Consider the following 21,275-nt stretch of genomic DNA (forward strand, 5'->3'; position numbering starts at 1 on the left):
TTACAGATAGAGTTAGACAGTGAGAAAGGTCTTCCTTCTGTTGGTTCACCCCCAAAATGGCTGCTATGGCCAGAGCTACGCCAATCTGAAGCCAGGAGCCAGGTGCTTCTTCCTGGTCTCCCATGCAGGTGCAGGCACCCAAGAACTTGGGCCATCCTCCACTGCCCTCCTGGGCCACAGCAGAGAGCTGGACTGGACAAGGAACAACCAGGACTAGGACCCAGTGCCCTTATGGGATGCCGGTGCCGCAGGCGGAGGATTAACCAAGTGAGCCACGGCGCCAGCCCCTGAGCATCCTTCTTAACCACTATGTTGCGTGGCCACTTAAAGAAAGAAAGAACAGAGACAAATAAATCTATCTGGACTCTGTTATCATAGGAGAAATGAGAAGTAAATGTAGTTCACATAGGGTGGTGGTAATGAAAATTCATAAAAATAGATAGATTTCAGAAATATTTGGGGAAAAGTTTAAAACATTTTTATGACAAAAAATAGGAAAGGATTAAGATTTTCTTCCTTTAACAAGTGGGTACGTGATGGTCACTTCTGAGGGATTCTTATTTTTGGGCTGGTGTTGTGGCATAGCGAGCAAAGCTGCTGTGAAAGATGCTGGCATCCTATAGTGGCACTGGTTTGTGTCCTGGCTGCTCCACTTCCAATTCAGCTCCCTGCTAATGGCCTGGAAGGCAGCAGAAGCTAGCCAAATACTTGGGCCCCTGCCATACACAAGGAAGACCTGGATGAAGCTCCTGGCTTAAGCCTGGACCAACCTTTGCCATTGTACCATCTGGGGAGTGAACCAGCATATGGAAGTATGCACTCTATGTAACTCTGACATTCAAATAAATAAATAAAATCTTAAAAAAGAATTGTTAATTTTAATAATTTTCTTTTTTTATTATTTGAAAAGCATAGAGAAGACAGTGACAGGGAGAGTGAATACTTCCACGCATTGGTTCCCATGTCTCTAAGAGCCAGGACTGGGCTGGGTCACAGCCAGGGGCCAGGAGTTCAATCTGGTCTCCCATGTGGGTGGCAGGGACCCAACCACTTGAGATATCACCTGCTATCTCCTAAGGTGTGCATCAGCAGAAAGCTGGAGTTGGAAGCAAGCTGGGCATCTAAACTAGCCCCTTAACTGCTAACCAAATGCCTGCCCCAATAATTCTGCTTTTGACATGTTGAATTTAAGGCATAAATTAAATGTGACACTAGGGTATCAAGGGGCATTTGGATAAGTGAGCTGAAGCCACAGACATGAACATGCCTTTGGAAAGGGCAGCAAGAGAAGAGGGCTGATGCAGATGACTTAGGAGTAACTGGAGAGGCAGGATAAATGCTCCAAGGGCTCAATCACAGAAGCTGAAGAGGAAAATCTGTGCCAAGACAGGGACTTGCTCAACTGCACTGACTGCTGCTGAGAACTCAGGGAGACTGAAAGCGGGCAAGGGAATGACAGATTTGCTGGTGAGGTCACTCTGATGCTTGACAAAGGGCAAGTATGGAGACAGGATTTTATGGTCAATTGCTATATATCAGTGAAAAATAAAAATGAAATAAAATAGATATTTTGCTGTGAAGAGGAACAACGAAGTGGGAAGGTAGTTGCAAGGGGATCATCAGGGAGTTGGAGTGCTCCTTTCTTTAAAAGACGTGGCATGTCCAGTGGGCATATCCGGCTCCAAGGAGAGCCTCACATCAACACATGTAACCTGCACCTCCAAAAAGGAAGTGCAAAGTACAGTAATTATTTAGGAGATACTTCCCTTGTATCTTGGAGACAAAATAATCATTTCGCATACAAACATTCCCAGGATTTCTGAGCTATTTAGAGCCTCGAGTGCTCCCATAAAAGTCCTGGTGCAGCCCTCAGCAGTGACGGAGGACGTGAGTGAAGGGAGATGTGCCACCTCTTCCAAGAACTCAGTGCTCCGGCTGAAGCAAGGGCCTCCCACTGGGGGTCTTCCACCCCAAATCAAGCTACTGATTAGCATTATCAGTCCCTGGAGATGGAACATGGAGGGGAAAACATCCTAGTCCAAATATTTAATGTACTGTGAGTAATGGATCTACCCAGATGTTCTCATGGAGGAGGAGCTGATGCCAAAATTGGGAAACGGAGGGCAGACAGGTGAGCCCTGGAAAGCAGCGTGGTGAATTCGTCTGTTAAAAGCTTTTCTCTGGTTCTTTCCTCCCTAGGCTTATGATCCTCCCAAAATAGGCATGTTACAAATCTTCCTGACCTTCCTTCTCCCTAGCAATATGGGTTTATTTGCAGTTTCTAGGCCATGCCTTTTTAAAGCTCAGGGTTCCCCCCACCTTCTTTCTTTTTGAGTTTCCTTTGTTCAGGAAGATGGGAGCCAAGGCATGAGGCAAACAGATAAGAACTGGAGGTAAAGGAAGGCAAGGAGACAGGGAGGGAGGGAAGGATTGAGGGAGAGAGGGAAAAGGAGAAGGAGAGGGAGAAGGAGAGGGAGAAGGAGAGGGAGAGGGAGAGGGAGAGAGAGAGAGAGAGAGAGGTAGAGAGAGAGAGAGAGAGAAACAAAAAGATATTTCTTAGCCTCTTGCAAACTTATATTAAGGAAAATGCAAACCACTCCAAGAACACCTGAAGTACACTTAGCTGTCTTTTAGCAATGTAAATATTTTCCTCCTGCCTTCTATTTTTTCTCACATGGAGACTGAGGACAGTCATGGCCATGACACAAGGATATAAATAGAAGCCACTTAAGGAAAAACAATGCTCAATACACAAAAGATGAGATTGCTACATTTGAGTTTTTCTTCTATTGGGAAAGAATTATCTTAGATAATTTATATTTGTCATGACACTTCTTTTTTTAAAAAGGGGAACAAAGAAACAGAGTAAGAGAAGAAATATGCTCACATAGTCTAAATCTAGAGTGATTTTCATGGCACAAAATTCTGAATTTTGAAAGTTAGCCTTGGCCGGCGCCGCGGCTCACTAGGCTAATCCTCCTCCTTGCAGCGCCGCCGGCACACCGGGTTCTAGTCCCGGTCGGGGCGCCGGATTCTGTCCCAGTTGCCCCTCTTTCAGGCCAGCTCTCTGCTGTGGCCAGGGAGTGCAGTGGAGGATGGCCCAAGTACTTGGGCCCTGCACCCCATGGGAGACCAGGATAAGTACCTGGTTCCTGCTATCGGATCAGCGCGGTGCACCAGCCGCAGCGCGCTGGCCGTGGCGGCCATTGGAGGGTGAACCAACGGCAAAAGGAAGACCTCTCTCTCTCTCTCTCTCTCACTGTTCACTCTGACTGTCAAAAAATAAATAAATAAATAAATAAATAAATAAAATTTAAAAAAAAAGTTAGCCTTGTGCACATAATGTTTATCCACAGAGGAGTGGTTAAATAAATGACAGTACCCTGTAGAGTAGAACACTGTAGATCCTTACAATGAATGAAGGGGACTTCTATGTGCTGGTAAGCAATGGCAGGCACAGGTATTGCCTGCAATACACAATCCATGAGAACAAAAGTCCTGTCAGTATTGATCGTTGCCCTAGCCCACCTACTAGAACAGTGTCTTGCTGTTAGGTAGGTGCTCAGTAAGAATGTACTTAGAAATGAACAGAAAGGATCATAGAGCAATATTGCAGGATCTTATTTTGGCAAGAAAGCAAAACAAAATAAATCCTTTCAATGTGATTACATCTATTTGATGTATGTGTTGACACATTTTATCACTAACATGTTTTTGTTGCTTTTGAATTAAAAATAAAAATATGATAATTATCATTAAAGAAAATTTAATCCTCACAAATACCGCAGTATAAATAGAAGGTTAAGATCCACAGGGGCCCATGAGTTCTAAGAGTTAGGTCAGTCTCTAATAAGGATGCTATCTGTACAGGCTCCCATATAAAAGAGAGAGTAATGACTGAGCCTGCTGGTCCAAGAAAGGAGCCCAGGGGAAAATCCACACTGAACAGGGAACAGGTGAAGGATGTGGGTTTGTAGCAAGGTGGGGTGGTTTGCTGTGAGATCCCAGTGATGCACATGTGTGTGCACTTGGAAACCTGGTTTGTGCTCCCTGAAAAAGGAGAGCAGTCAACAGGAAATTATAGACCTCCTGCACCAGAGTTGCTGAAGAACAGGCAGGGGCACTTCAGGTCGCAAGGGCTGGATTGTGTCTTCAAAGCAGACAGAAATATTGAACAACAGAAGAGCCTGGGGCTGTCGCTGTGGCCAGGAGTCAGCAATGCCACCTTACATATAAACACACTAGCATTCTTTAAACCTGAAGAGCACCAAGTCTGTCTTGAGTTCACAGCTTCCTCAGAAAAACAACAACATCTGGAGGGTAGAGTAGGGTGGTGGCCTCTGCTAAATACCTTCTTGTTTGTAATCTGGGCTGCTGGTTTTTCTCACAGCTTGTACGACTGAGAAGTAAGGATTGGGGAAGACAGTATTCCTCACTGTTCCCTAAACGGGCTCTGTACTTTCAGGACTCTTAGGTTTTTACACACACTGATTTCTCTGTCTGCTGTGCCACGCTGCGGTTTTCAAACTGTGACACTGCCTTCGAAACCTTGCTTCTGTGCCAGCTCCGGAGTGGAGCATCTTTGGTTTTCTTAGTAAGAGATGCCTCTGCTAGCCACTCACAGCCCTGGGATCTTGGCTGGGGTCTCATAGAGATGCTGAACTCCTCAAGACAGGAACGTTTCCTTCATTTAACAAAACTAATAAATGAACACTGAGTATTTTCTAAGGTTTTTATTTCCCCAGTTACTCGGATAATGCCCTACTTTCAAAATATTTCATCAAATGAGAAAATTCTTCACTTGTCCCATTGTCATAATCATGCCTTCTAGCAAATGCTAACAAATACCTAGTGGGTAAATGCCATGAATAAATCGTAGCACAGAGGCCTATGTTATTCCTGCCTTCACGGTGCTCACATTCTACTGGGGAGTCAGATAACTAAAGAAGAAATTTTAAAATCTGATCATGTGGTGTGATAGGGGAAGCATAAACAAGAGATAATGCATCCTGGACACTGAAATGCATCCTCCAGCTTCCTCCTCTGACCTGTACTTGTGTAGGGTGAGCATCCCTTCTTAGAAATGCTAGGGGTCAAAACTGCTTCAATTTTCAGATTATTTTTCTGGATTTTATAATATTTGCATAGACTTTATTGATTGAGCATTCCTAACCCAAAAGTCTAAAACCTAAGATGCTCCAAAATCCACAACTTTTTGAGTATCAACATGATGGTTAAAAAGTTTCAGAGTTTGGAGCATTTTAGATGTCAGGTTTTTGAAGTATGAAAGCTAAACCTGCTATACCCTTAATTCACATCCAGCCTTACTTCTTTCTTGTAAGACTTGTAGGTCTCATAAGACTTCTTGTCTTTCTAATGTATGTGTCTTTTTGGTCTACCTCTACTCTTTTTACAAATAATTTTCACTTCTCCACTATTTTGAATTTATCCCCCTCTTTCCTTCCCCATCTACTTTCCCACAGTCTAAAAACTTTAGGACATACCTGCCATTTGATAAGCACCCAATTTTTACTACAAGTGCATTATTGTTTTTCATTCTTTTTCCTTTTTTCATCCCAGTTTTATTTTTAAAATGTATTTATTTTCAATTAGAGAGAGAGAGAGAGAGAGAGAGAAACCAAAAAGTCACATAAGTTATCGAGGTCTCCCATGTGGGTAGTAACAACCCTACCAATTTAGCCATCGTTTCTATCTACCATGGTATGTGGGATGTGAGCTTTCTAACTGTAGTCTTAACCCCTAAGATAAACACTGGCCCTTAAGCTTTTTTTTTTTTAAAGATTTATTTATTTATTTGAAAGGCAGAGTTACAGAGAGAGAGAGAATCTTCCATCTGCTGGCTCACTCTCTAGATGGCCACAACTTCTGGAGCTGGACAGATTCGAAGGTAGGAGGCAGGAGCTTCTTCTGGGTCCCCCATGTGGGTACAGGGGCCCAAGTACTTGGGCCATCTTCTCCTGTTCTTCCAGGTGCATTAGCAGGGAGCTGGATTGGAAGTGGAGTAGCTGGAACTTGAACTGGTACCCTTATGGGATGCTGGCACCACAGGCAGCAGCTTTACCCATTGTGTCACAGCATTGCCCCAGCCCTTAAGCTGTTTTTTAAAAAAATCATCCATACTTTTTCTATTTGTCACTTCTCTTTTCCATCCCTGTCTAATGAAATTTTGTTTCTATCCCCACAATTTTCTGCAACTGTTTCTGCCTAAGATCACTGATAACCTAACAGTCTGCTCCTTGAGCACTAGGTAGTACACATTCTTACTTAATCTGTTGCCCACGTTTTTTCCTGAGGCTTTCTCTTCCTTTGGAGCTAGACACACTGCCACTCCTGGCTGTTCCGCTTCCTCTCTAAATGCTCATTCTCAGGTGTCTTTGTTTCCTTTTTCCTCTGATGCTTCTATCCCTCAGAGTTCTATCCCTGGTCCTATTGCTGTCCTCCACACACTGCTCCCCACCATGGAATTATTACCAACTCCCCTGACTTCAGCTACCACCATCTCTGAATTCTCTTTGGAGCTCCAAATTTTGGTCTTGAATGCAACAAAGGCTAAACTAAGCTAACTTCAGTCACTGTTCTCCTCATTCCTGCCATTCCATTTGTATTCATCTGGTGGAAATGTAGACACAAGCCTTATTTTTCCTTTTCATTTGCAGCTGGTGACTAAGACTCATCTATTATAGCTCCAAACCTCACATTTATCATGTGATCAGTCTGCACTTTGACTGCTGTAATGGCCTTTAAACCAGTCAGGTTTCTTGACTCTCCTATCTACTGTCCAGCATACAGACAAAAGTATCTTTCTAAATTACAAATCTGATGATGGCTGTTGCCTGCTAAAAACTTTCGCTGGCTCTGTCAGACCTTTAAGAATTATAAGATGTCAACCTATGAACAATGCTCTACTATTAATGTATGTTATTTGATCCATGGAGTTAAAAGGCTAGATTTAAATTATTGAATACTCTCAGAAGGGTGCATAGCGTGCAATTCTAGAGGCTCCTCTGCTGTCTTCTATCTAGGTGGCCTCACTGTTTATATCACTGGTATTGTTACTACAGGGACCCTTGAGTTCATGGATCAAGTTCTTAACATAACATAGGGGGTTTTCCATGATCTGGTCCTATCCACCTGTCTAACTCATTTCATGCTTTTTGACTCAGGTCCACTGATTCTAACACTCATGTTTATCCACTACACTATGCTTAGCTGTGTGACATCTTTGCATCCTTGGCTTAAGAAATGTGAGGGCCCAGTGTAGTTAATAAAGCAACAAATTCAAATTCCAAGGCAGGAATACGTGGAGGGGTATGAGTCAAAAGGGAGAAAGACACAAAACAAGTGCATGAAGGTAGCAGTGTGGGGATGACATCCAGTGATTTGTTATCTCGTCCACTTCAATGTCATGGTTAAGGCAACAAAGTAACTGATTTTTCCAATCTCTGGGTTTTATTCATCTTTGCAGTTTATGGCACAATTCCTGATCTTAGCAAGCATTTAAAGAATGCTTTTTGGATATACATCTTTTGGTGGAAGCTTGACAAAAGCTGAATGTCCTATTCCTTTCAGGATTCAATTTTTCTTCTTTCACTTCTTTTAGGGAATTCACTGGGTGTTAAAGGTCTACTCTTGGCACACCCGGTATACCCATTATAAGTATACCCCAAGTATTCCCAACACCAATGAAATAAAATGCAAAAGAATGAAAAGTATAGATTGAGATGCCAAACCTAGAAAGAGGATTATATGGGAAAATAGTCCTTCTCTCCGCTCACTTTTCTACCATTTGGACAGAAGTTAAATGTATTATGTAGATATGAATAATGTCATTACTAAGATTAATGACAAGGGGTTTGCAAATAGATGCTTAAAAACTAAAATTTCCCGGAATGTGGAGGCACTTCCCTGACCCCATGACCACAGGTTTAAACAGTTGGCTGGCCACCCATTCTGCTATCTTTCATCCTTATTCATCTTGTGATGCCACTTTGGGCATACTTCTTCCCTCTCTCATAAAAAATCTCCAGAGGTACCCAGACCACAAAGCAGTGAGTGCATAAGAATCATCTGAAAAACCTAAGGTGGAGCTAAAGTGTCTGTATGTTAATTAACTTTTACTGAGGATTCTAAATTATATAATACTCTCATCCTCTGAGGTCGGGAAACACTGCCATAAAGATGAATGTTTTAAAATAGAAAAGATTTGCAGATTAAATACCATAACATGCTTCCAGACATGGTCCAATTTCATCATGATTATGCATAATGTCCCCACTGTTAAAAATTTTGAGTTCCCCCTACTAAGTTTTTTTTTTTTTTAAATTGCTAAATGGCAAACATTTTTGTTCCTGTCTTTCTAATTGCTATTACCACATTCTGAAAGAAATACTGCTAGTATACTCTTCATTTGTAACCTATTTCATTAGGTATGTATTTCTATGGATCAGACATCTAAGCACTTGAAATATATATTATGCAATAGTATCTAGGTTCCAAATTCATTAAAGTGATAGGGAATTCTTAGGTCTTTGTTTCTTTAATTCACAGCAGGTTGGCAGTCATTCAATTATAGTATAATTTGATATTGAAGCTCACTTCACTTGAAGCAGTTCATCTCAATTCTAATCATTATGTTCAAAGGTTCAGTGTATCCAGATGCCAAGTTTTCTCAACTGGACAAAAGCATAGCAGAAATATTTCTGTTTGGCAAGGCCAGGCAAATTTTTGGAGGCTTTGTCAAGCCTTGGCAGGGCACTAGTCAAGTTACAATTTGCATTAATTGTTCCTACCACAAACAGCAACAATGATTACCTCTAGGTCATGGGCCCACAAAGATTTCTTCCTCAGTTCTGTGAAAACTAAAATACTTTCTGCAAAGAACCTTATTCAGGATTAGACTCTGACTCTCAGCTTCTGACTGATTTGTGATTGATCTGGTAAATGTTTCTTAACGTGCCAAATCACAAACTTGCCTGAGTATCTGTGTGTGCACATTAGGAACACGGCAATATTTCAGAGAAATTACTGGTCTCCATAAAACAATCAGTGTTCTATATGCATAATTTGTTACACCTGCCATGTTTACAAGGCACCCCGAGGAGAAGTAGCTTGAAACCCAGCAATCCATCTGCCTCCCAGTTCCAAGGGGTAATTATTGCCTCAACTAAGCAAAGAAGAACTCACAGCATGCTGCTAACCATGTCAGGTGACTGATGCATGTGCTGACACTCACCCAGGTCATCAGCTTTTCTAACAGTGGATTCATGGTACTATGACAAACAATGCACTTCCAACAAAAAGAGGAGAGAAAAATGGACAGAGGCCTAGATTTGGTGGGCCATATCCAGAGCACAAAGTGAAAATGGAGCTTTATCACTTCTCATTGGCATGATAAAAACAAGAAGCACAAGGTGGGGATGGGAGAAAGGCTGACTTTATGACAAAATCTGGATGTAAACAGAACTGATTTAAAAAAAGAAAGGGAGGACATGAAAGCAAGTGTTTTATTTCTATTACTTTACAATTAACCTGTATTCTCTATGGATTCTTTTAAAAAAAAAAAAAAAAAGCAAAGTGCTAGTTAACATTTACTTGCTATGAACACAAAATAGGGCCCAGTCTCCAACACAGTGTAAAGTGAACTGTCTTAATGACTAAGACTGAATACAAACTATAAGGAATAGATTGTTCTAACCCTAAAATGATGTCGATGTTCGTGTGCTGATGAAATGCACAAAAGACATGCATATCTTCAAAGAAAGTCTGCTAATAAGAAGCTATTTAAAAGAGGAGCTCTTCGGGGGACACACCCCAAGTGAATTACAAAAGGTCATACACAACTCCTTCCCTCTGAAATGAGATAGACACAACATACAAATTAGCATATAGAATATCAAGTCATTAAGTGTTCCTTGCCAAAGCTCCCATGGGAAGAAAGGGGGGCAGTAGGCTAAGGGAGGAAAAAGGGGCAGTAGGTAAAAATGGGCACGTCACTTTGGAAGGAGTTCCAGTCTTTAACTCCACAGAAAAACATGGACGCAGCGGTAGATGAAACATCATCACAGATTTATCATTTATTTTGCCAGAGTATAATCACCAATTACTATCAAGAATCATTATTTCCATACAAATGAGAGGCATGCTAGATTCTCTAACTGAAGGATATTTTTTTCTACTAAGTAAATTTAACTTTATGCTATCTCATTACATTATTCTTCTTTAAAAAATAAATATGTTAGAAGATACAATGCTCTTCACAATGAATGCCTTTGATACAGATTTGGCGAAAGAGAAAATGTAATTTTCAAACTAAATTTTATTGTGTTTGAGGTAACATCTTCATCTACAATTTCACTACCAGATTCTAAGAGTTCCCCTAACTACACATGCCTTCTTTCACGTTAATGAACATGATGATGATTTAGACTGAAGTTACTTACTTAGATTAATGCAGAATCATCTTCCCATAAGGTTATGAAATTTGGGCAACAACAGACACCTCTAAATTATTTAAGTTTCATTCTAGCAGAGGATGGCTTTTTGAATGTTTGTGTATACCTATTCTCCAACTTAGTTGCCATGATTAAACAACAAGCATATCTTAGGGCCTAAGCGTGAGGCTGTCTGGATTAACCCCAGCCATTTCCCCTGTTGGTTGGACATGTTTTACATTCTCTATCTCACCGCCTGCAGCATTACCAATCCCCATCGTACCAAACCCATTTATTTTCTACCCACTGACTGACCTCCAGAGCATCATTATCATGCCCCCAAAGGCCTTGCTGTTGTCAATTCTAGTCAGCACAACACTCAAAAGCCTTCAAGTGGGGTTTATCCACATTCCATAGGAAGAAAGCAAAGAAAAGAAAGGCATGGGACCTGAACTCTGGGGAATCCCCAACACAGGCAGATGAGGGAGAGGACTGGGGATGCAGGGAATTCTGTCTGGAGACAGAGTTTGAAAGGTCAGTCTAGAGACACCCATAATTATATGCTTCTGCCACTCAATTCTCAGCTAGTTAATGGCAGAAAGATCAATATCTACTTTCGATTTTCATGTACAGCATTATGGCCTTGGTGGGGGGTTAGGTCTCTTGGGAAGGGGGGTAGTCAGGAAATGGGTCTAGGCAAGAATCATTCACAACCGAAATGAATAATTTTATGGGTTTGTCTTTATATTTTCTAAAGTAGATTTGTTTTTTTTTCTTTTGTATTATTTCAATCAACTGCTTTCTTCCTTTGTTCTGATAACACTAATCATCCTGAAGTCAGTCACAAATAAGTTAATTGTATGGAAGGAAGATGGGGAATAAATATGGAACTGAGCTATAAATATAGCCAGCTTGAAACACTGTCCCCAGAGCCCATCCACATTCACCAGAGTGAGCCTTGAGCTCCAGGCGAGCTAAAGGAGACAACACACTACCTTCTGCAAGCAGGACCCCAGGTCCTGCTCTGCTCTCCTTTTGTTTTCTTGTTGGGAGAGTATTAACCAAACCTCCAGTGAGTGTCCATTTTAAACTAGATTCCTATCTTTCAAAGGGAAAGAAGTTTTAAAATATAATGCTTTGATAGAATGTTGTTTCATAACCTGTCAAAGAAATTCAGGTTTCATAGAGAAAAACTGAAGAGAAGGACACACAATATTTCTGACATATGACTTATGCATGGAATGGATTTATTTGTGGAAAAAATGTAAGAAATCCAATGCTACATATGTAAAGTCCTTGAAAAAGGTACTTTCCAGTACTAAATGAAGTAGGATGTTGCATCCTACTAAATTAGAGCATTAATCATAGCATCTTGATTCACATGTCCCTTTCAACTGTGTTAATCTTCAAATTAATGCCCTTGAAGCAAATTTTAAAACTCTGTCCAGTATAAAACATTCTGCACTAATCAGAAGGCAGTCACTCTCTTAAATTTTATCCAGATTCCTAATACTCCTCAACGAACGCCAGTCCTGTAAGCCATGAGCTCCCACAGGTATAGCAGGCCCTGCCAAGTGGGAATGGCAGCACCTTCAGGAGTTCTCAGCTCTGTCCCCTTACCAAATATGTTTACAGCTACAGGAAACTTCCTTAATCACTTGCCAGATTTGACACTCCTAGCTCCTCATGTCAAGAACCACCATTTATTAATGCATGTTTACAAGCCAAGTGCTGAGTTGGGAGTACATTTGGATACACAGTCTCAGCCAATCTCACAGCAACTCAACAAAGCAGGTACAGAATGAGTATCCTCAAACTGAAAATTTAAAATGTTCCAAAATCTGAAAACTTTCTGAGTGCTGACATGATGCGCAAATAGAAATTTTCATACCTCACCTCATGTGACAGGTTGAAATAAGGGGAAAAAAGTAGGCATTAAAAACACTGTATAAAATGGCCCGTAGGCTATATGCATAAGGTGTATAACACATAAATGAATTTTGCATATAGACTTGGGTCCCTTACCCCAAATATCTCATTATGTGTATTTTTATTTATATGTATATGTATATTTTAGTTATATTTTAAAATATAAAATACTTCTGGTCCAAAGCATTTTTAGTAAGAGATACTCATCCTGTATTATCATCTCATTTTGCTGATGTAACAACTGAAGCTGAAGGAGTTTAAGAAACTTGCCCAAGGTCACACAAAATGTAAGTGGTGAAAGGCCAAGGGTGCAAGCCCTTCCTATAATCAGGCCTGGCAGATTACAAAGCTTGTGTCCTTTCCCACTGAACTACAAAGCCAGAGCAGCCCTGGAATATGACCCTCCTTGATCCTGAGCTCATTTTCTTAAGAGTTGCTTTAACGTGGGGCTTCCATAACCAGAAGTACTCAGATTCAAAGAGATTACTGGTATAAAATCTAATCTTGTATTTTCCCAGATTTCACAAAGGAACACAATTTTTAAACAAGCACCGACACAGGAAGTTAGATTTTAAGTTCTAAATGATAAATTATAATTTTAAAAAAATAGGCACAGAATTTCATTGTGTTGGTTCACATGAAACTGCTGTATTTGTAGGTCAAAAGAGCCAAAAAACAGAACCTTATCCAATGCCCCCTACTGGCAGAAGTCTAGCTCCAGGCTGCAAGTGGCCCAGCCCAGCCCAGCCCATTCACAATGCACCTGCAGCACACACACTTCATGCTCATGGAGGGCGGGACTTCCCATGGGTACTGTACCTGAGCAGAAGCTGTTGCTGCTAACAGTCCTTGCTGAGCGCCCAGAGCTGCTGGGGTTGAACTCTCTGCTCTCTTCTTCAGAGAAGGGAGACTCAGAGGCTGGGGACACCTTGTGCTGTTGCTGGGGCAGATGGGGCCGCAGAATCAACCGAGGAATTCGGCTCCGAGACACCTCCTTCTCATGATGCTGCACTCTGTGCTCCTTCTCAAAATTGGACATCAAAAAGAAAACAAAAGGAAACTCCCGTCTGCTCCTTCAAGACTCATTTTTTTTAAAAATACGGAATCAACTGAAATGAGCTCCAATAGCCCTTCTGCTGAGTTGACCCCTCTAGTTCCGAAGAGCACGTGTGTGTGTGTGTGTGTGCGCGTGCGCGCGCGTGCGCGGGCACACACACCCACTCTGCCACCCCACTCCCTAGGGAGTTCCTGATCACCTTCCCTATCACAACCAAGCTTTCAGCCATCAGGAGTTTTCAATTACTCACAGCGCACTCTGGCTCATTGCTTGACTTTCTTTAGACTTCCATTTTGCTCTCCCAGAATGAACTGTTAGAATTTGACTTCTGTTTTCCTGCCTCCTCAATGCAGAGCCCTATACCTGGACCAACTCTTTCCTGATGGCATGCACATGTACACACCTACAGACAGACAGACAGACACACACACACACACACACATCTTTGAAATCCTCCTATTCCAGACGGGATCTTAATTATTCATTTATATCCTGATACCCAGGGCTTGTTGCCAACAGAAAAGCAAACACAAATGCAATACCCAGGAAAACGGCTCCACCTTTTTTATATCATGTTCAGCTTTTGTTTTCCTTACAGGACACCATGAGAAGAGATTTTTCTCTCTCTCCTTAAAAACACATTAAATGCCTGCCACGCCTTGCTTAAAAAAAAAAAAAAAACTCACAAAAGTAATATTTTACAATGTTTTTCAACTCGCCAAATGCTTTCCCAACCACGCTGAGGCTGTACAGTCATACATGTCCCCACTGACAGATGAGAAAATTGAGGTGCCAAAAGGTAAAGATGCTTAGCCAAAACTGTCCATTGGCCCAAGCTGTCCATTAGCCCAAACTGCCCATCATCTAGAAACAGAGCGAGCTGGAATTGTAGAGCTTGTCAGGGTCCCCACGACCTTGATTTATTAAAATGGATTCCTAGGAGGAGCTTTCTGCAAAAATTCCACTGCTCCCTCCAACCTCTGCAATCCGAAAAGGGCTCTGGCTTGGGTAACAAGCACCATTTCGCAACTTGACCTCTTGCTCACTTCCAAGGCTTACCGGCGAGGGTCGCAGCCAAAGCAAACACCTCCGGGTGCCCCACACCTCGCAGGAAGCAAAGGGGAAACCCCAGCCGCGGGAAACTTCTGAGGTGGCTGGGCATCCGCGCCATCCAGAGGCCGAAGCCGCGCCCAAACTCGGAATCTGCCTTGCACGGAGTCACCCCGCAGGTATCTCGCGCCAGCCACTCCGCCTGTCACACGGCTGACCGTGAGCAGTCCCTCACGTCTCAGTCAGGAGCACATCAAATTCCTTTTATTCACATCACACACACCGGACGTCAACTGGATGCTACACCCCACATCGCCAAAATTCAGGAGGCGGGATTAACCCTCTAAATTCAATCTTGTCAATCCTCTGACCAACCCCCACCCCCAATCTCTTCCTCCGGTACCACCTCCCCATCTGCCGTATTTCACCCCACTAAGCCAGGACCCCTCTGCTTTCCTCTCGCCCTCCCCGCCGCCCTCTCTCCCCGACGCCACCACCTCCAGCTCTCACCTGGCCCACCTCCAGCCCCGCAGTGCCCGCCTCCCCTGTCCCCCGCGGCCACCTCCACGACCTGCCCTGCTTACCTTGATCTCCCGGAGGGGACCCATCGCGCCGCTGCCCGCCGGCTCCTCGCGCCGCCGCTGCCGCCGTCCTGGAGGAGGCACCTGCGCGCACACGGGAGCGAGGAGACTGCGCTGAGGCGTCGTGGACTGCGGGCGGCGGCTGCTGCGGGGCCGACGCGCCGCCGCCGCTGCCGCTGTCCGCGCTCGGCTCCGAGGGCGCGCCCGGCCGCCCCGCCCCGGCCGGACACGTGGTGCGCGGCCGCCGCCACAGCCGCCCGTGGACGCTCCCGGGCGCCTCCCCACTGCTGCCCTCACCTGCGGGCTCCCGGAGCGGCTCTTCCGCCCCGCCCGCCCGAGTTCGCCGCTGCTACGCTCCCCTCCCTCTCTGCGGACCCGGATCCGACGGGCACAGGCGCAGGCTAGCGGGGTCTGCAGCCCAGAGGTGCCGCACACCTTCGTTTTTACATCTGGGCTCGGGGCTGCGGGGCCGGGGAGAGGCTGAGAGGAGCTGCGACAGCACGGAGCCAAAATGGAGAAAGAGGGAAAGTTTTCCTCTTGCGGCCCCTCCCGTCTCCCGGTTTTACTTGAACGCACAGCTCCGCACCATTACCTCGCCCGAGAGTGGCAGGGCGGGACCTCCGCTCCCCGGACCCTGCCAAACCCACGCCGCAAGACTGACTGACTCGGCACCTGGGCTCCGAGATCTCGGGGCTGCGCTTCTCCCCGGGGGAGCGCATTCTAAGGGCCTTGGATTGGCTGCGCGGCGCCGCAGGGGAAGAAGGGGCCGTGCTCCCTCGGTCAGGCAAGCTGGGCTGTTAGGGCGAGAACCGCCTTCCCCCAGCTCCAGCCCAGCCCAGGCGCGCTAAGGAGACAGCTCTGCGCCTGACTTCAAACAGCAGGTTCAAGTTCGCGGTCCACTCCCTTCAAGCTGAGCGCCTGCGTGCCCTCTGAACTTGGGAGTGCATCTTTGTAAACTGGAGCATTATACTAATGTACCGACGTCAAGGGTAGCTGTGAGGATTAGCTGTGGAAAATAAAACAGTTGTACCCAGGTGGTTGACCAGAACTTTCCAAGGACAGTTAAGTAAGGTCCAGGTGTCCCTTCAATTTTTGCTGCTGCCTTTTACATGACAAGCAGAAAAAGCATTTGTGATGCAGACACATTTGTTTAAAAAAAAAAATTCAAAAACATGTCGAATTGGAGACGTAGGATGGGTATCATGGGTTGGTTACAGGCATGGATCTATTGTCCTTGCCATTTTCATGTCTTATCTAGGCGTGGAACTCGATGTGTATAATAACTTACGTTCCCTTTATTCAGAATTGGAGGATATTCTAAGAAGTCATGTGGGCTATTAACAGTCTGATCCCTGGCCCAGTGTCCTACATGTCCTCCTGTGATTCTTGAAAATTGTATTTGAACCTCCACCTGCCCTGCCCCACTTGCCTATGCTTCAAACAGCGGTGCTCTGAGTCCTCAGCTCTCAAACCTAGGACTGTTTAACTTGTGAGAGTAGCAAGAGCCCAAAGTCAGAGAACCAGTGAAATCAACTTGCCTTCTCCCTATAACCCTCCAGATATTTCACTCCATGAATCTTCATGTCTCATCCATCTACTTAGTTCTCCTAAGCATGAGGTCGCTAATCCTAGGATTCTTTTTTATTTATTTTTATTTTTATTTTTGACAGGCAGAGTGGACAGTGAGAGAGAGAGAGACAGAGAGAAAGGTCTTCCTTTTGCCGTTGGTTCACCCTCCAATGGCCACCGCGGCCAGCGCGCTGCAGCCGGCGCACTGCGCTGATCCGATGGCAGGAGCCAGGAGCCAGGTGCTTTTCCTGGTCTCCCATGGGGTGCAGGGCCCAAGCACCTGGGCCATCCTCCACTGCACTCCCTGGCCACACCAGAGAGCTGGCCTGGAAGAGGGGCAACCGGGACAGAATCCGGCGCCCCAACAGGGACTAGAACCCGGTGTGCCGGCACCGCTAGGCGGAGGATTAGCCTAGTGAGCCGCGGCACCGGCCCTAGGATTCTTTATGTGGGGAGAAGAGGTGATTAACTCAAACTTTTTAGACTCATAGCATACTTAAATATGGACCTTAGGAGCATGATAATCCAAGGTGATTTGTCCAGTCTACTCTTTCTAAAATTATGAGCCTGGAGTCACACTGAGGTTGGAACAAGCTATTAAGGTCAACATCTTGCCTCTGAGCTCCCTCCTGAGAACTAAAAATTGAGTATGGAGATGTAATAGCAGAAACACCCTCACTGCCTTGTCCAAGTCAGAACCTCATTCTTGACCTTTTCCTCTCACCCACCTGACCTGCACGTAGCATCAGCCAAGTCATCTCCATGGTACCCTTGTAATAAAGGTCTTGACTCTGACTATGTCTGTCTACTGTTTAACTCCAACATCTTCACTTAGAGTCTACAGCACAATCATCTGAGATTATTGCAATGGCGGTCCAACTCAAGTGGTCTTGCTTCCATTCCTACCTCATCCCCCTTTTTTTCCCCTCAAGGCCTTCTTGAAAAGCTTAGATCAAGTCAAGCTTCGGCATTAAAACTCATTAATGAGTGATTTCCTGGTTGTCCACCAGGTAGAGCCCAAACTCTGGGGTGTGGTGCAAAGCCCTTCTTACCCTGGCCACCTTGTTTACCTCCTGACCTCATTCCCTACCCTTCCTCTTCTGTTATCTATTTTCTCTCCTCCCTAACACATCCCCTCAGCCACTGCCACTCTCCCTCCACAGACAAATGGAAATGGCTTGAAGATGAAATTCTCTGGAGATTTCCTGCTCCATTTTTCCTCTAGGCTTTTGCACACAGCTTTTCTCTCTCTCTCTCTCTCTCTCTCTCTCTCTCCCTCTCTCTCCCTCTCTCTCCCTCTCTCTCCCTCTCTCTCCCTCTCTCTCCCTCTCTCTCTCTCTCCCTTTCTCTCTCTCTCTCTTTCCCTCTCTCTCCCTCTCTCTCATTTCTTGCAGTTAATCCACACATCCTCTTCAACTACTAAATATACATTAAGTTTCATTTTAGACAGCTTATTCTAGAAAGCCTCCCCTGATATTTCTACTATTTACCTCCAGGAGAGCTGTTATGACTTTTGCATCAAAAATTACCCCCCTCCCCAAGTTCCTTGTTTGTCTTCCAAGGAGACTGTAGGCAGTGCTTAGTACACTTTCTGTCACCCAGTAGGCACTCAATTTATAACTGTCAAATGAATGCATGCATGAGGGAGGGAATTCTATAACCTCATGAGGGGCCCATGAGTACAGGATAAAGAACACAGATACAAGTTTTGTTTTGCAGTGACTCAGATAAAGCTGCCTCCAATATGTCTTTGTATTTGCTGACAGGGTGTGTGCCTAAAAAATCCAACATGTGTTCAGGGAAAGCTTTTACTGCAGAAGTGCAGGCATTGAGGAGCTGTGCAGTAGTCCTGTTGTCACCATAGCAACCTTGCCGAGGGAAAGGCTGATGATTTAGTGTTCAGACGCCTCTTAGCGCTGTACTTTTGGAACCCAAGCCTGTTTTTCTGCTGTTCTAAAAGGCAAGTTTTACAAACGATAATATCTGTGCTGCCTGTAATTTCATTCAAGTGTTTCTCATGTCATTAGGAGAAATGCCTCACAGGGTTTGGATTATACCATCAAAGAGATATAATCTAATGAAGCAGGATATATTCATCTTTCATCTGCTTTAAGCTATTATGCTTCACTTTCATTTTCTATTTAAATACTTATTTTCTTGTTTTGTAATTTTGTAGCTTTTCCTTTAAAAATGAATCTGCTGCTGACTTTTAGAAAATATCAGCTGATATGGAAGGGCTCAACACTTAAACATTATAATTATAAATAATATAACTGCCCAGGCTTGGAAAGAAACAAGGGAGATGGGGGAATTTTGTTTTGGGGAGAAAGGAATATCATTTTACAAGTATGCCTGAAATTTGGGATAAGTTCTTTGGTTCTTTGTTTCTGTGAAATTTGTAATTAAATGATTCATACCTCTCATATGCACAAAACTTTGTATATTTTCTGAGCCCTTTAACATATAAAAATCTTATTAGAGCCTCATAAAAGTCCTATGAGCTATATATGGCCAATCCCTGAAATCAGCTAAGTGATAAAGGACAGGTTTTTATTGGTAGAAACACCCCCCCCCCCATACACACACACACATACACCCTGGCCAGACTGCAAACTTCACAGAAAAGACAATACAAATGTATTGGCACCTACAGCCAGACCACATCCCCATTCCCACATCCACTCTTCCCCTCATCTCACCTGCAAATGCTGGGCTTTCTCGGACACAGTCAGGGCTGACAAAGCACCATCCCCTAATCCTATCAGCTGTGTGAGCCAGCGCTGCCTTCTCTCCCACTGACCCGATGCTGGGTGATCTGCACAGCAACAAGGAGCAGCTGACGTGCTTTCCCACACGTCACGAAGAAAAGAGACTGCATTCTGGGACATCTTGGGCTTTTTTTTTTTGTAGTGGGGTGGAGACCCACATTTTCTTACCAGGGAGAGAGCTGCCTGTTTTCCTGTAAGAGCATGTGTGAGTGATCAACTCTCCGCTTATTGTATATGTATTCTTGTTACTATATGGTTAAGGCATTTTGATGTTGTAAAACTGTAATGACTAGGATTACGCAAGATCACTCCCCCAGAAGGGGGGCCCAAAGACTATTTGGGGAAAAGAAGGGAGTGGGTGACCAAAGGCAGGACTGGCTTGAACATTCATTGGGTTTGGTGTATACCAATTATCTCTGCTCTGCAAATGAGTTTTTAGTTAAGAACAGTAATTGAGGGAAAATCAGGTGAAGAAGCAGGGGTTGGGGTGGGGGACTTTTAACCATTGTAAGGAAATTGGCTTTTGCTTGCCTGATGGGAGAAAAGACATGAGATAGTCTCCCTCCTCAAATTGCTGTCTGCTATTTGTGGCCTTTTGTCCATTTGTGAGAACAGAGTAAGATACCAGCCAAAAGCATAGGCAGAGTGGATGTATTAAACAAAATGGGGATGCATGGTTGGAAAAGTAGGTGCACACTCATTGAGAGGATAGATTAGAATGACTGGGATAGATGCTCTGGAAAGTCTGAGTGAAAAGCTTGCTCTCCAGGTGGGAAAGACCAATCACCTATGCTTAATGCACTGCTTCTTATGACTGAAGAATCTGCTGTTCCCACAGATTGACAGAAGGTAGACACAAGAAGGCCTGAATCCACAAGTTGAGTTCTGGGCCTGGTAGAGAAATGTTTTCCTTCCCCAAGAGATCATAAGGTGTGGGAGGGCATTTAGAAGTTGTTTGAATATAGCAGCGTGGCCACCTACAGAGTAGACAGGAGTGGAGGCTGAGAAGGCTTAGATGTGGCAGGAGCAGAGCAGGTCCTTAGGTTGGAGTCTCTGAGTGAGGGGTCCCTTCAGCATCCACAATGGTCTGGGCTTAGGAAATGAATTTATATTCTGGGTTCCCAGAAAGCAGATAGGTCAGATTTGAGTTGAATTAAGAGGAATCTGTTCTCCATAATGTCATTTATTTAAATGATTTGGATTTTCCCCTTTTAACATTCTAGTAAATATATTTTAAAAAATAATTCTTCCTTTTTCCTCTTAAAAAAATGGAAGCGAGGGAAGAGGAGGATTTTGAGACTGTCTACTGAGACAAGGGCGTTATTACAAAAGGGAGCAGAGCGCCCCTAGAGGCCAACTGTTATGATTACAGCAAAAAGAGATCAGAGAATCTGCAGAGCTATCCTATGGGTGGAGGACTGTGCCCCTGCAGTTGAAGAAATGAGGACATTTCTAAGTTGCTGTTTATTTCCACCTCTGAGTCCATTCTTGTGAACCATTGCTTTTATGCCTCAATTCTAGTGACCTGGTAGTGAAGGATGATCCATTGTTCTGTATTCCTAGCTCCTCTCCATTGCACAAAAAAATGGTAGAGAAATAAATCTAGTATTTGGGGTCTGCGTTGTCTCATCTGTCCATGTGGTCTCTTTAGCTATGTCTGGACAGTTGTTTAACACAAAAAATTTGCTTGTTACAGAAGATAACTTTAATACATTATTTTTAAAGGTACTAAATACACAGCATCAAAATTTTGGAAAATCAAAGAAAAAAATTGTTATCGCATTGTGGTATCACCAGTGATCAATTTTTCTTTTGTTAGCATATTTGTGTATTTGCTTTCATGTTTATCTACTCTGATAAAAAAATACAC

At 43.9% G+C, this 21,275-nt stretch overlaps 1 protein-coding gene across 12 annotated transcripts in view; it reads right to left on the bottom strand.

Annotated features, from left to right (window-relative positions):
* The window catches only part of SYBU (syntabulin), a 131,648-nt gene that overhangs the window by 59,754 nt on the left and 50,619 nt on the right, over positions 1-21,275 (bottom strand). Inside the window, exons 1-3 of one of the 12 annotated variants that reach the window (XM_008255838.4) lie at positions 19,337-19,474; positions 15,072-15,152; positions 13,200-13,401 (exon numbers count right to left, since the gene is read on the bottom strand). In XM_008255838.4, the coding sequence (XP_008254060.2) occupies positions 13,200-13,401; positions 15,072-15,095 (226 nt within the window). In that variant the 5' untranslated portion in view covers positions 15,096-15,152; positions 19,337-19,474. Of the gene's footprint in view, positions 1-13,199; positions 13,405-14,496; positions 14,618-15,071; positions 15,242-15,365; positions 15,635-15,660; positions 15,810-19,336; positions 19,475-21,275 lie in introns of those variants that run through there. The other 11 variants (XM_051843976.2, XM_070075857.1, XM_051843978.2 and 8 more) reach the window with 11 other exon arrangements.

The sequence above is a fragment of the Oryctolagus cuniculus genome, chromosome 6 (assembly GCF_964237555.1).
Source record: "Oryctolagus cuniculus chromosome 6, mOryCun1.1, whole genome shotgun sequence".
Taxonomy (NCBI): domain Eukaryota; kingdom Metazoa; phylum Chordata; class Mammalia; order Lagomorpha; family Leporidae; genus Oryctolagus; species Oryctolagus cuniculus.